This window comes from Micromys minutus, assembly GCF_963924665.1.
Source record: "Micromys minutus genome assembly, chromosome: 2".
NCBI classification, from domain to species: Eukaryota; Metazoa; Chordata; class Mammalia; order Rodentia; family Muridae; genus Micromys; species Micromys minutus.
Genome location: NC_137971.1, coordinates 68250060 through 68266260, shown reverse-complemented (window position 1 = coordinate 68266260; position 16201 = coordinate 68250060). Strand labels below are relative to the sequence as shown.

The 16201-nt window shown below is 44.7% G+C and overlaps 1 protein-coding gene across 12 annotated transcripts in view; it reads left to right on the top strand.

Annotated features, from left to right (window-relative positions):
• TACC2 (transforming acidic coiled-coil containing protein 2) overlaps nucleotides 1–16201 on the top strand; it is a 199772-nt gene that overhangs the window by 20279 nt on the left and 163292 nt on the right. For 8 of the 12 annotated variants that reach the window (XM_080911974.1, XM_080911975.1, XM_080911979.1 and 5 more), the window contains 2 exons: nucleotides 4491–4569; nucleotides 14267–14323. In XM_080911974.1, the coding sequence (XP_080768100.1) occupies nucleotides 4537–4569; nucleotides 14267–14323 (90 nt within the window). In that variant the 5' untranslated portion in view covers nucleotides 4491–4536. Of the gene's footprint in view, nucleotides 1–4490; nucleotides 4570–14266; nucleotides 14324–16201 lie in introns of those variants that run through there. The other 4 variants (XM_080911977.1, XM_080911981.1, XM_080911976.1 and 1 more) reach the window with 2 other exon arrangements.

The window sequence follows — 16201 nt, the reverse complement described above, 5'->3', positions numbered from 1 at the left end:
GCTCCAGATGTCTTCTGGTGGATTTCAAATTTTGCTTGTATCCATATTTTGAGGTCATAAAGCCGGGTGTTGGGGATATGGTTTGGAGACTGGGCCCTGAAGAAGAAGCTAAAGTAGAGTCATATTGTTGGGCCTTAATCTATCGTTCGTTGGTGTCCTTATAGGCAGCAACTACAAGATGATCGTGGGAAGGCAAAAGAAGAAATCTTCATGGCAGAGAAAGGTGTCCCAAGGCACCAGTACTGAGAAGGTGACTCAGCACTGTGTACGCCTAAATCCATAACATTCCCTGCATTGGCCTCAGCCACTCAGGCAGGGTTCCCTGCTCAGAGCCATCCTTCCATGGCTATGGGCCTTCAATCCACTCACACTGGGCAAAATCTTGAACTGTATGAGCTGTAGAGCTTGGGGGGGGGGGGGTGTGCAGTGAAAAGAAGTGACGTAATGGAAATGTACGGAACTGCACGTGCCCACATCCAGAATCCAGCGTCCACCAGAGTTGGCTAGTTTAGTGTTTCTCCCCTTCCTTCAGGAACGGATCCCCACTCCTTCCTTCCCAGTTCCCAGCTCTCTCTGTACTTTGTGTTTGTTGAAGACCCTGCACTTCATCCACAACTGCTCATACAAGACCTTTGCTTAACAGGGTTTTTCTCTACCCTAGAAAAATTCCCTTGTGATTTAAGGGTATAGAGGCGAGAATTCTTGTTTCTCAGTCCTCTGAACCTTGACCTTTGGTGCTGATAAAAGGAATGGTCTTCAATCCTTTCCCCAATGGCGCTAGAATTCTTCTCTATCCCCAAACTACGTATTACCCAGAACCCTAAGATGTGAAACACAACTTAAAAAAAAAAAGTATAGGTAGGCATGACAGTGTACACCTTTGATCCCAGTGCTTGAGAGGTGGAGGCAGAAGAAACAGGAGTTCAAGATCAGCCTGAGCTACATGACCACCCTGGACTACAGATCTCAAAAAAAAAAAAAAAAAAAAAAAAAAAAAGAAAGAAAGAAAGAAAGAAAGAAAGAAAGAAAGAAAAAGAAAATTTAAATGGGCAATTCAGTGGCATTCTGTGCACATTGTTCCCTTCTACACTTTTGCACCAATTCAGCTATTTTCCCTCAGCTCCTGTGAACCACAACTTCCCTTTCTGCCCCTGTGGATTCTGGGGATTCTCTGCAGGTGGGATGCCCGGAATCACTAACCTGTGGCCCCAGTGTCTCCCTGCAATCACTTCTCAATGCTTTTGACCTTAGCAAAGCAGTATCATGAATGTATCATTGTGCCGCCTGAAAAAAAGGTGTGGTTATCTGGTCATCTGCCCACACCTACACAATTCTGCTCTATTTACATGCAGAGTAGGGTACGGAGCTCTGTTGCAGCCAACTTTCCCCCAGAGGGGCCTTAAAGATCTCCAGGGAGCGTGTAGTAGAATCCCTGGTATCCAGGGACCCTTGGACAAAACGCTGGCTTGTTTCCCGGAGTGGCTCTGTCTAGTCACAGGGTCGGGGCTCTCTGCAGGGGCTTTCATTTCCTGGGGGAGTAAAAAGTGAAGGAATTGTGGGAGTAGGAGACTGTGGGCAGGAGACTATGCGGCTGGGTGCCTGCGGCTCTGTCAGGCCCTCCGGTCCCCACCCCAGAGGGCAGGCAGCCTGCCTATCAGCAAATGCAGTCATGCAGCGCTTTTCATGACTTCACTAGTTGAAACTCAAACCACGCCTGGATAAGTTCATTCTGTACACACCAACGGGTGCCAGACTGCCGCGTCATCTGGTTTCCACGAGTTTTCTTTGTCTTTGCATAGTATCCGCAGTGGAATTTCCCCAGGTGTACACAAGAAGCTCCGTGAACATGTGACCTCTTTCTAGAAAGATATCTGTTCCCTGATCTCGTGCATAAAAGCAAGCAATGCTAAGTGTGACCAATCAGAGAGCAGGGGCAGAGATGGTTAGAATAAGCCTGTCCTGCTGATGTCACCGTTGGGGAAAAGGCCCTGGGAGTGACCAGCTGGTAGGTGCAGATTCCCAGGCAGGAAGGCGTCACTAGGCTCAGCCACAGCCCAGGTATGAAATGAAGACGGCACCAGGGTGGGGGACAGCTGTTTGTCCAACTGGAGCAGGGCTTGGCTTAGACCTCGCAGGCTTTTGAATGGAAAAGGAGAAAGTCCAGTTGTTCAAAAGCAAACTTTCTGTGGGCCTTCAAAGTGCAGACTATCCCTGCAGGTAAGTGGAAACGGTGGGGAGCCTGCCTTTTGGCCTGGGTCAGCTGAAGGAGGCCTGAGCTGAAGACCCCAGAGGGGGGTTCCAGTGTGTGTCTGAGCCTTCTCTTTCCTGCCTCAGACTATGCCTGAAGGAGATTTGCCATTGCTCCTGTCTGTTTAAAAGCACTGAGGAGGTGGGGGCTAGAGTATCGGGCCATTCTTAGCAACACAGGGAGTTTGAGGGCACTTAAAAAAAAAAAAAAACCTAGTTTTTATACAAAATTATTAAGTTTACTTAGTAATGAGTATCAAAAATTAATATTTTTTCTTGGTGTGTGATGCACACCTTCAGTTCCAGCACTTGAGGGGCAGAGGCAAGTTTAAGGCCAGCCTGGTCTACATAGAGAGTTCAAGGCCAGCCTGGTCTACATAGCGAGTTTCAGGACAGCCAGGGCTATGTAAAGAGAGCCTATCTCAAAAAAATATTAAAGTTTAACAGTACAAGGGATAGTATGAAATTTAATGTCATGTGTTTTAGCCTGTACATATAAAGAAGTTAATAGTTGTTTAGGGAATAATGGTTCTAGCAACTTAATTTACTTATAAGGAACCATCTTCAAAATGAAAATAAAAATTGAACTGAACAGATAAGTTTAAAATAAATGATATTTTTATCATTCTACCTCTTAGTATGATAATATATGTGGGGTGAGTATTCAAGAGCAAGTTATCTGAAATTATTGATTTCAGATACTGATAACGATTTCAGTATCATGATGTTCAGTGAGATATAAGCATGATCATCAGAATCTTAATTTCAGTATCACGATGATGCTTTCAGATACTGACAGGAAGCTGAATTCTCTTAATTTAAGAGTTAGGAGGGCTGGAGAGACGGCTCAGTGGTTAAGAACTTTGGTTGCTCTTCCAGAGGCCCTGAGTTCAAATCCCAGCAACCACATGGCAAGTTACAACCATCTGTAATGGGATCCGACGCCCTCTTCTGATGTGTCTGAAGACAGCTACAGTGTACTCATAAACATGAAATAAATAATTTAAAAAAGAGGCGCAAGAGACTTGAGCATGAGGCCAAGATGATTGTCATGTCATACACTCTGGGTCCCAAGACACATTTTAATTGGACCTGCCCATAATTCTTACCTGTTATTGGGCAGTGATCGTTCAGTATGCACAGCATGTACTTGTTACTTCACGTTAGTTGAATGACTAAGCAAGCTAACAGGTTTTGAAGGTTTTTTTTTAAATTTTTATTTTTTCTTTGTGTGCATGCACACATACATGACCTGAAGATAAACTCCTCCCAGGGGTGAGGGGACAATGTTCAGGAATCTTCCTCACCACTTACTATCAAGACGAAGAAGGTCGCTCTTGTTTTGGGGCTCCCTCTCCAGGCTGGCTGGCCTGCAAGCTTCCTTTCCACTCTTCTACTTCTGCCTCCCATCTTACTATAGGAATGCCGGGGTTACACATGCACGAAACCCCATCAGACTTTTGGTACGGGTTCTGGGGCTTGAACTCTGGTCCTCCCCACTGCATGAGTCTGGCGGTCTCTAAGGCACCAGCTTTAAAAGGTGTCTGGTTGTTTCAAGTTTCTATGGTTTGGTTTCTCCATAAAGGAAAAAGAGTGAGTGTGCCAGGTTGGCCCCTGAAATTTGTCAATTTAGTTATGAGGATTGTTAATATGTCACTGAATGCCCCTCCGCAGCTTCATATGAGTATTTATTCCCAGCCTGGCCCCCAGAACGACATTTCCCTCAGCAAGGAGCCCAAATACACAGAGGTAGAGGGGAGATTGAGGAAAACCAAGTTGCTGGGGAGAAGCAGATTTCTCGCCTTGGAATGTTTGACAGCAGGCTGTGCTTGTCACCAACAGGGAGAAAGCCGCCGCACTCAGTTTCCAAACTGAGTGTAGGTGGAAACAGAAAACCTGGAGCGGTGTACCTCAGGCTACTTGGCATTTGCAGTTGGGGTGGGAAGAGTTGCCCCTTGTTTGTGTGTGCATGTGTGCACGCTGGCGCTAACTCAGACTCAGGAACAAACTTGCCTTTCAGAAGCGTCAGCCAGTCCTGGGCGGGGAGTGAAAACACCAGCCCGTATTGGGAAAGATGTCTGGGTGACATGTTGCAAAAGAAAGCCCTTCCAAAGTGATTTTCCATGATGTGGCCGAAGAGAGAAACATTTGCTGGCCGGCTCTGAGTTTGGGGAGATGAGCAAAGAGGTGGCCTCAGCGTTCCTTCCCCTTTCCAGGTGTTTATGCCCTTTCGTTTTTTCCAGTCACTCTGACCAACATTCTGAGAGGCGTTGTGCACCCTGAGTCGCCATGGGCAACGAGAACAGCACCTCCGACCACCAGGTGGGTTCCGGAAGCTCTCTCCAGCCTCCTGCCGTGCAGGTCTCTTTACTGACCTGACTACGCTAACCACTCCCCCCTCCCCCAACAGCTCCAGCTCCAGCCAGAGGCAAGGGAGGACACGTCCTCCGCCTAGATCCTTGTGGCGTATTTGTACCTGTGGGGCCATTTCTTTATTACATTTTCAGAATTCCTTTAGTACCTCGGTCTCCCCATTTTACAAGTCTTGGGCCCTCCTTTTTATCCCGTACTTTTCAAACTGTTATAATGAGAATTGAGCACATTTCCTCCAAATTGTATCTACTCAGCAACTTCCACAGATTAGGCAGAGATGAAAATGATTTGCAAATGTATGAACGCAGAGCAGATTTAATGCAAATCGTTGTTTTTGAGTCAGAAAAGGTTTTCTCAGTTGGAGAATGGACTTTTAACTTTCTTTGTCACCTCCTGGGTTAATAGTGCATATCCAAGTTTTGTTATTGTTTAAGTTTGAGGATATTAGCTTAGCGCCCTGGTGAGCCAAGTCAGACACGTCCTCATTGTCTCTCAGACTGTAAAAAATTTCGATCAATGGTATGGGCCTCTTTGATTGAAGAAGTTAGATTTCAGAAGCAGCTTGCAGCTGGGGAATATTTTAGTTAAAGTGTGTGCTCTCCAAGTGTGTGGACCAGAATTCAATCTTACAGAACCCATCTACAGCGGCATGCACTTGTGATCCCAGCACGGTGGGTGGGGGGAAGTGAGGGGGAGTGGAGGGGGGTTGCGGGGGAGATGGGAGCATCCTGGGAAAGTTTTAGTTGTAGTGAGAGTTTTAGTTGCAGTGAGAGACCCTGTCTTAAATGACATCCAGGATTAGGAGTGTCCTAAATCCACAGGAGCCAATGTGCAAGCGTGTGTGTGTGTGTGTGTGTGTGTGTGTGTGTGTGTGTGTGTGTGTGTGTGTGCGCGCTCGTGACACACACAATTACAAGGCTTATTTTCTCATTTCCTTCTTTCCAATCAATGTGGGAAGATTTTTATCCTCAGGCAGGAAAATATTATTTCGAGGAAAAAGTGTCAAAACCCACCAGTTTTAAGTGACAGGCCAGAAACAATAACCGTGGGCATGAGACAATAGGGAGAGGTGAGGACTGAGGCAAACACCTAGGTCTGTCCTAAAGGAGTTGGCCACCATCAACTCCGACCGATTGTGGTCCTGTGTAAAAGTGGCCCAGTGCAGTAAGATTTTCCTGTTTGTTCGAAAGATGTCAGAGGCCTTTATTTTTCTACCAAGTCTTTAATTTTTTTTGTATGCATTTTCTTTATTGTCTGTGTGGAGGCATGCATGTGCATGCCATGCCACATGTATGGAGGCCAAGGGACAACTTGCAGGAGTCATTTCTCTCCTACTTGATGAGCCTGGTCACAGCCAGACTCTTCTTGCTGCCCTTTATAGCCACGCCCACTCCGGCAAGTGGTACTACTCTACAGTTTTATCATTTCAAGAATAGTAGAGACACAGGGTCAGACAGTGTGTTTTCTATCTTTTAGAACCTGCAGAACTGGCCTTTTTGATGAAGCAGAATGCTCTTGCAATACACCCAAGCTATTGTGTATTGTTTTCTGGCACTACAGAGTTCTATTCCATACCACAAAGATGCAATCCAGTTCTCAGGTCAACCCCTCACCAAAGCATAGTGTTTTGTTTCTAGTTTTTGACTATTTCAAATAAAATTGCCACGTACGTTTGTGTACAGGTATTCACTCTGTGTGTGTGTATGAGTGAGTGTGTGAGTGTGAGTATGTATGTGTGAGAGTGTGTATAAGCATGAGTGTGTGTGTGTGTGAGTGTGAATATATGTGTGAGAGAGTATGTATAAGCATGCAGGTATGTGTGTATTTGTGTGTGTGATTGTGTGAGTATATGTGAGTATGTATATGAGCGTGTGTGTGTGTGTGTGTGTGTGTGTGTGTGTAAGAGAGCATGCATATAAGCATGAATGTGTGTGTATTTGGGTGTGAGTGTATGTGAGTGTGTGTGGTGTGAGTGTATGTGCATGTGAGAGAGTGTGTATAAGCGTGTGTGTGCATGCATGCGTACGCACACATTAATTTTCACTTCTCTGAGATAAACGCCCAAGCGTTCAATTTCCGGGTCATATGGTGATTGCATGTTTATTTTATAAAGATTTGTTCCAGTCAGCATGTTTCCCGGCCGCTGTGCCTTCTTACCTTCTCACCAGTCCACGATGAATAATCAGTTTTCTGCATCTGAGAAACATCCACAGAGCTCTCTGAGACTGGAAACCAGTCACTAGAGAAACTGTGTGTGCTACCCAGGTCAACACTGGTCAGACCAGCTGTACTGCAGGCTTGTCCTCAAGCTTTCTCTCACAGCAGCCCAAGGTGGCATCACAGTGTCACCATGTGCTTCTCTCGAGTCATCCCATAGACACCCTCATCTTACACCAGCACACGGAGGGCATGCACAGTACAACAAGACCCTTAAGGTCTGGAGAGAGGGGAGTTTAGTTCCCAGAACCCACATCAAGTGCACAACCTCCTTGTTACTCCATCTCCGCGATATCTCGACCTCTTCTGGTCTATTTTGACATCTGCACCATAACTGTTCACAGAGACACACAGATATGCAGATATACACGTGCTCGCGCACACACACACACACACACACACACACACACACACTCAAACACACTCACAGACACACAAAATTTTGTAAAGATATTTGAAGGGGGAAAAGAGGCCAGTTCTGAGCCGGGTGGTGGTGGTGCACAGCTTTTACCCCAGCACTTTGGAGGCAGAAGCGGTGGCTCTCTGTGAGTTCAAGGACACCTTGGTCTACAGAGTGAGCTCCAAGACAGCCAAGGCTACACAGTAAAACCAAAAACCTGTCTCAAAAAACCGAAACAAACAAAAAGAGAAACTGGTCATCACACTTACTATATAGTATGTTGTTGTAATGATTTTTTATTGGTTACTGTTATTCTCTTACTTGACTACTTTGTAAGTAGTAGGTCTATATGTCTAACCAAGGGCAGAATCAATGCAGTGTTGGTGTAAGCCATCACTTCGACCACCTTTGAGGCAGCCATGCGGGTCTAGGAGTGTGTATCTCCTGGGAAATAGACAACTAATCTCTTTGATGAAATGTCTTTTGCTTGTTTTATAAGTGTTATTATGATTTTGGTGTTGGGTTTTGAGAGTTGGCTTTTGAGAGTTCTTTACAGTCTAGAAGTCAGATTGTGGTTTATAGATGCTTGCTTATCTTTCCATCCTCTTAGTAAGGTCTTCTATAAAACAGCATTTTAATTTTATCGAGGCACAGTGTTATCTATTTTTCTTGCAGATAGTTCTACTGTTAAGCCTAAGTGTTCTGCCTAGCTCTATATTCTGGAGATGTTCTTTAATGTTATTTCCCTAAAACCTTTAAAGTTTTAACATTTTATATTTAAATCCATGATGGGGCTGGAGAGATGGCTCAGTGGTTAGAGCACTGACTGCTCTTCCAGAGGTCCTGAGTTCAATTCCCAGCAACCACATGGTGGCTCACAACCATCTGTAATGAGATCTGATGCCCTCTTCTGCTGTGTCTGAAGATAGCTACGGTGTATTCATATAAATAAAATAAATCCATGATGATCATGAATTAACTTCCATAAGATACAAGGTTTAGGTTTGTGGTTCATCAGGTTTTTCTTTTTCCTCTCAACCTTACCAGTTGTGTCTGGAGACAGTCCATGTGCCCCACATGAATGAATGGATTTCACATGTTTGCCACAAATTGGTTAGGTATATTTGTGTTCTCTGTTCTATAGCACTGACTCTGTTTAATTAAAGTATTGTAAACATCATTTTTATTATTTTATTGGATATTCTGTATTTATAAACTTCATTTTAAAGACCTTGCAAATAAATAAAAACACCATACCAACATTAACTGGATCCAAAGTCTAGACACCTTAGTGAACTTCTGTATATTTAAGTTGGCATTCAGAATGGAAGCTGTGAGTGATCATGCTGGTCATGTGTTAAGTCTCAAGTCTTCACATTTCATCCTTTTCAAAGAACATTGTCCTAGTTGCTCTAGGGTTGAGTTTTCCATATAAACACTAGAATAAAACTATGTCTACAACAGAGTTGCTGGATTTTGATAGGAATTACATTGAAGAGTGGAACAAATAGAAAATTGACTTCCTTGCTATATCGAGTTTCCTACTCCACGAATCCATGATCTGTTTCCATTTGGCTTTAAAAAAAATTATTTGATAATCCTTAGCAAACAGGTCTGCCTATGTGTTGCCAAGTTTTTTACCCAAGAACTACATTTTTACTTTAGAGTGAGTATAAATAGTAGGAATCATTTGTGTAGACTCTTGATTTTGTGTGCTATCGTAGTCTGTGGCTCACCGGTTATTAGCTCCTGTAATCTTTGTGGTTGCTGTTTTCATTGCTTCTTTGAGATTTCCTATAAAATCATGATTGTAAATAGAGCTTTACTCCCCACACACCCTTCTGAACAGTTTTATTTTTCTTTATCCTTCCTTGTAGTGAGAATTCCGGTAATTTGGTTTTAAAAAACACAGAAATATTATAAGAATGTGCTTTTGTTTTAATCCCAGGTGTGGGATGTGGGGCTGCTTTGGACCGTTTGCAATAGCTGACTATAATTTGCCTCTTGCTTTAGCTGAGGTACAGTTTTGACAGCTGCAGTTTCTACATTGTGTGACCTTTGGAATTCTGGGAACTTTTCAGAGGGTGTATGAATGCTAGGGCCCCAGTTGGTGGTTGGTGATCATTTAGGAGAGTTGGTTGTGGTTTGTTAGTCAAAGAAGAAATTAAAAAAAAAAAAAAAAGATCCAGGAATCGATCCTTTTCCCTCTCTCCTTCTCCCCCTTTCCCTCTCCCTCTCCTTCTCTCTCTCTCTTTCCCTCTCTCCCTCCTTCTCTCCCTCCCTTCCCCCCATCCTTGTTTCTCTCCGATCTGGTGTTGGAAGAGTTTAAATGGGGGGATAAAAGATGAGAAAAAGAACCCACAAAGTACCAAAGACAAGCTTCACTTTTCCCCTTTTTCCTTTCTATAGTGGCAACCACTCTCCTTGCCTTGTTAACTAAGGGTAGAGATTATTCCTAATCTCAAGTTTTCTAGTTTTAAGAACATTATTAGCTATAGGTTTGTTTTTTAAACAAATGCCCTTTATCAAGTTGAGGCATCTAGTTTATTTAGGATGTTTTACTTTTGGTTTTATGGGTTGACTTTTGAGACAGGGTTTCTCTGTTTAGTCCTGGCTATCCTGGAACTCACTGGGTAGACCAGGCTGGCCCTCAGCTCAGAGATCCACCTTCCTCTCCCTCCCAAGTGCTGGAATCAAAAGCATGTGTCACTGCTGCCCAGCCTTCTGATATTTTAAAATTATTAAATTGGATTTTGCTAGTGATGTCTCTGCAATATTTGACACAGTCATAAATAATTCCTTCCTTGTATACCTGGAATAATTCTCATGTGGCCATGGTCTATAACTATTTTGATAGCATGTTACAGTGTTGTTTTGTTTGCTAATGTATATTTTGGACTTTTGTGTCCAACTTCATAAGAAAAAGTTTTAGAGTCTGCTTTTGGTATCTGAGTATTACTAGCCTCACAAAATGAGTGGGATATGGTTACTCTTGTGTTTTTCAAAGACTGCAGAAGAGAAATCCTACATTTAAAAACATGTTCATAACCAGACATGGGGGCACATGCCTTTAATAGGAAGCAGAAGTAAGTGAATCTTTTCAGAGTTCAGGGTTAGCCTGATCTATACAGCAGAAAGACTCTGTCTCAAAAACAAAACAAACAGGCAAAAAAAAAAAAAAGACAAAAACCCTCTCAAAACATTAAAAATACATTAACAACCAATTTCAATTATTATTAAATAATCTGTGAGCCAATAAAGGGGCCTGCTGGCTGGGGTTGGCTCAGGTCAATCTTAGACTTAGCCCTTACAGGAACTTGAGTGGAGGAGGGCATGACCATCAGTTGAGAGCCCTTGAGGGTCACTAGACAAACCTTGGCCTCTATTCCTCTTCATATACCAGCTAATGTCCCTCCTCTGAGGTCTTACAGATCTATATAAGCTCCAAGGCTCCACTGGTCTCTACAAACACGATGGGAGAATAGTTCTGACCCAGGGACCATGTTGTCATCCATGGTTAAGGGTCGTCATGTGACAATATCTAGCAATAGTTTTGGTTTTCACCACAGGGATAAAAGATGCTATTTGTCTGTAGTTGGCATAAAAGCCAGAATTGTGCAAAGTATTCTACAAAACAACACTGTCTCCAAAAGAATTATCTAGCACAAGCCATCAACCACGTCAAGTTTGAGGAATGTTCCTAGAGGGATACTTGCTTTAGCTATTTTAATACAACCATAGGGATGATGCACAAACCTGCTGTGACAAAACACCATGGCCAAGGCAACTTTCAGAAGAAAGACTTTTATTTGAGACTTAAGGTTTCAAAGGATTAGAGTCAATGACCTTTATGGGGAGCATGTCATAAGGTAGGCAGGCACAGCACTGGAGCAATAGTTGAGAACATACATCTTGAGATACAATTACAAAGCAGAAACACACACATAAAGAATAGAATGTTTGGAACCTTAAAAGCTCAACTCCAATGACAGACCTCCCCCAACAAGGTTTCACCTTCTAATCCTTCCCAAAGAGTCCCAAAAATCACAGACCACAAATTCAAACTTATACCTATGGGGGCCCTTCTCACTGAAACTACCACACTTAGTGCCTTTCCCAAGATGAACTTTAACCCGAATATTGGCAGTTTAGGACAGCTTACATTTCCTCTATATTATTTTTACAAATCACAGTGTGCAGAATAAGATATTTTCTATTTTCCAAGAACAGATTTCATAGAGATGGAAATTCTGGGTCATAGGGCAAGGGATTCTGCAAGGGTCTTGCTATACATGTTGTAAAATGCTTTCCAAAAAGGTGACACTATCTTGCTCTTTGACCATCTAACCATATTTTACTGTTTATTTTAATGATTTAAGGTAGAGATGCTTTAAAAGAGATATACCTTCCTCCCACCTCCTCCCAGCTCTAACCTCATCTGTCTTCTAGCTTTGCCTTCATGGGGATACTTCCTGGTCTGGGAATTTCCATGTCTCCCGCCTAATCAGGCACAAGCCAGTGGGCCTTTGTAGGTGTTGCAGTAAATATTAAAAAATAAAAAATTGTTTAACTCTTTACTGGCCCTGAGGTCTTACTCCTCCGGCTGGACCCTGATACGAATCTGCACACCTCTGGTGCCCGGTTCGAGCCACCAACACAGCCCAACTTGTCCACACAACTCCCTTCCCTTGGCGGTTTACTACCACCTGTTCTCCGCCTCTGTCCTGGGGTGGAGTGTTTCTGTACCCCAAAATCCCACAAAAACAACTCTACAGCCCAACAACTTTTCATACAGGTTTATATATTCAACTCTCAATCCACAAACCCTCTACACAAGATTGCATCAAGTTGACAAGATACAAAAAAGATACAAACTGCCTTTCTATATGAGACATTAGACCTGTAAAATCCTTAATGTTTATAGCTTTTAAACACCAATCAATCCTACCTGGGTCTAGCTGGTCCTTGGGAAGCTCCATGTTGCCATGACCTTCCTCCTCTGTCCTCTGACCTCCTCCTCCAACTTCTCTGCCCTCTCTACTTCCCTCACCCCGACCAGTCACTGGCTTTCCTTTATTTTACTAATTAAAATGGGAACGTTCAGTTGGAGTCATGTGACTAGGCAGCCCTTCTTGGTAAAGTAGAATTAACATTAAAATACTAACAGCTTCAGGACAATCTACATGCAGGATTGTCTTTAGGGTTACAGGAGCAGAATGAGGTTTGCCTTCCACAGAAAAGCAGTGGGGGAAATCTGGCTGCAGATTGGGGCTTCTCATGTAGATGGTGTCCTGGGATTGCCTTATATCTTTTGGATACCTCTTCTGGTCTGACCATAGCCTTCTGAATTCCTCAGATCCAACTCAACTTCTCTCAAGATTCTGCTTCCCATCTGTATTTCTATTCCTGGGTAACATGAGCTTTCCTTCCAGGCAAAGTCGAAGGTCACCCTGACTCTACCCACTGTTCCTTTGTACAACTGATACATCATCCCTTGATTGGTTAGTAAATTGGTAGCCTGGCCATTTATCCTTGCGAATTTTTTCTTAGGTCTTTAGGGGACTCTAAGAGACAGGCACCCATTTTCTAATGGTCATAACCAGAGAAAGGGGTATTGGGCTATAGAACTGAGAAGCCCATGTCTCTAGTTGCAATATCGGCTGAGTCCAGAGCTCCAGTAGATACTGCAAGAGTGCTCTCTCTCTCCGCTGGGTCTTGTTCTATTTCTCTCAGTTCTTAGGGTTCAGGGGTTGCCTTTAGGCCTGTGGGGAAGAAAAAGAGGTGTTTGCGTTTCTCCCAGCTAATGGCCCAACCTGACCCGACCCCTGTAAAGAATCAGACCCATTCTGAGTGTGCCATGCTCCCCCTATAGGGTGAGATATTATTTCCACATGTGAAATAGTCCACCCAAGGGTTTTATCCACAAGGGCACAAAGACAGCCTGTCGACATTGCTCGGAGCAATTTCTCAAAGGACAAAGGGAATATAGACCCATCCAGTCCTCTTGCCCAACCACTCCCCTGACCCCCGACATTCCATGACCCTTTTATTTCATACCGCATCCTTGCTAACCAGTTTTGGTGCCTCCCATGCTCCTGCCCAAGCTTCCACTTCTGTCTAGATTCTTTATCTATGAAGAAACACTCAGCAAAGGATTTCTTATATTCTGCTTAAAAGTGAGTTCTTAGAAGTGAAGATGTGAGTTGTTGTGGTTCTTCTGTCTCTAGATTGAGGATCCACTTTGTCACCAGGGCAAAGTCTTCTGAGTCCTAGCCCTACTTCTCTCTCACATCTTTATATTAGGGTTTCCTCTCCATCTGATTTCATTCCCCTGGGTATCTGCGCTGGCTAGTTTTAAGTCGATTTGAGACAAGCTTAGATCTTTTAAGGGAAGAAACCTCAATTGAGAAAATGCCCCCAGGCTGGAGAGATGGCTCAGTGGTTAAGAGCACTAACTGCTCTTCCAAAGGTCATGAGTTCAATTCCCAGCAACTACATGGTGGCTCACAACCATCTGTAATGGGATCTGATGCCCTCTTCTGGCATGTAAAGGGCAATGTGCTCATATACATTAAATAAATCTTAAAAGAAAGAAAAGAAAATGCCCCCGACCAGAGTGGCCTGTGAGCAACCCTGTGGGACATTTTCTTGATTGATTAGGGAGGGCCCAGGTCACAATGGATGGTGCCACCCTAGGCTGGTGGTCCGGTGTACTTTAAGAAATTAGGCTGAGCAAGCCATGGGGGAGCAAGCCAGTGAGCGAAACTCCTTTGTGGTCTCTATATTGGTTTCTCTCTCGGGTTCCTGTCCTGACTTCTCTGGATGATGACCTCCATGCTGGAAGGTGCGATAAAACCCTTTTCTCTTTGGGTTGCTTTAGGTCAGTGTTTATCACAGCAGTAGTAAACTTAAGAGGCGGTAGCCACAAGCAGAGCAGGAATTCACTGGGCAGGAGTTGAAAATAAAGGTCCTGGAATACGCTTCTTCCTCACACCATGTCCTAACAGGAAGACCCCTTGCTTTCCACAGGAAGACACTGCTGCACACAACACCAGCCTGTGGCCTCCGAACCCTGACCCTCCACAGGTACAGATGCATGTGCTCTGCATGGCTCGCCTTCCTGCTGTCTAACACCCAGGTGGCGCCTGCCAGTGGGCGTGGCATGGGCGTTGGAAGAGTTGGCCTTTTCCTCCCTCTCTCATGCCTATTGCCACCCATCCCTATTGTATTAAAAACACACTAGGAACCAGCAACACACCGGTTTAGGATTTTAGAAATAACATGTTGGATGTGGCTCTCTGAAAACTGGCTTGTTAAACTGTGAGGTGCTGAATAAGGGCCTGCGTTTGTCAACAGAACAGAATGCAGAGGCGGGGAGCCAGCACTAATCCCCCCCAAAGGCTTCTGCTTTCATTTCTTTTGTGTAGAGGGAGGCTGGGAAATGGTGTGGTGGCTCTACCTTCCATGCCATTGGTCATTAGAAAGCTTCAATTCAGAATCGGCTGTGGGTGTCATTGCAGAGCCATGAAGCTAGCTGAGCCCATGGTGACAGCGCAAGGTGTTCATAGTTGACAGGAATGGGAGCTATCTGGAGAGGGTGTGGGGGTGGGTGGCCGGGGAGGCCTGTCGTACAATCCCGATCCTGCCGGTGCAGGTGTGTCTGTCATCAGGTGACCTGTGCCACTCCACCCTGAAGGTGGCTGCCAGGTGGGTGTGCTTGAAGTATCCATAGCCCAGTGGTTCCGAAGCTGCTCAAGTGGAGTGTGGCGGAGCCTGTTTACACATGCGCTGTCCCATGAGTGAGCAGCCTGGGTGGATCACTCACATGTTACAAAAAGGGGCTCTGTGGTTAACCAGCTTGGACGTTTGAATGAGCGGAGGAGCTGGGATCGTAACCTCAGCCTTCAGAAAGTTGAAGAAAAACTGAGGCTTGTAACCTTGGCCTTTAGCAAGCTGAAAACAAGGGGGTGTGGGGGAGACTGGGCCAGTGGTCCCCAATCTGTGTTCTTCCAGTCTAAAGGACTGGCCCAAGGTCCAAGAGGGAGTTGACAGGAAAGTCCAGGTCTCTAACATGGGGCTTATCCAAGGCTCAGGGTCAGAAATGGAAGAAAGCCTTGACTTCACAGTTCTGTCTCCCTTGTTTTTCCAGTTTTGTGTGTTTGTTCCAAAGATCAAGACATTAGCCCACTTCCCTAACCCCGTGACAGACTGAAGACAACAGGCTGTCCCGGAGGCCTCAGATCTAAGCCCCTAAGGAAGCCTCTGCCAGGATAGGAGTAACTTCATCTTCTAGACTAGGACATTGTACAATTATCCATCGCAGAGCCCAAGACTTGAGCACAGACTCCCAATCAATGATCGTCTGCAGGGACCACCCCCTCCCCCCGAAAAGGTGAACCCTCGCTTCATGGAGCTTACACAGAGTTGGGGAACCAGGCAGGTGAATAAACAAATAAGCCAGTAAGAAAATGAACGAATAGAACTGGACAGCTTTATGGTAATGGCAATGAGTTGGGCACACAAAGACAATGCCACGTGAGCTCGTCCTTGTGGGCTCAACAACCATATCACAGAAATAGTCGACCGGGGGCTAGCACGGCCTGAGGAGGCCGCAGGGGAGTGGGGCTAGGGTGATCTGTGACTACTGGGTTCCAGTGAACCAGAGCAAGAAGCTCTGTGACTGTAACAACTGTGTACTGTACTTATACTGTAGAAGGCCCGGAGGGAAGGACTCTGAAGGTTCTCAGTGGGGCTGGCTGGCTCAATGGTTAAGAGCATGTGCTGCTTTCGCAGAAGATTGAGTTCAGTTTCCAGTACCCACATCAGGAAGCTCCCTAGTGGCCTGTAACTCTGGCTACAGGAGACCCAATATCCTCTTCTGGTCTGTGCACCTACATGTATGTGACATACACACAGATCGACACACAGATAGACACACAGATACACAAATAAACATTAAAAAAG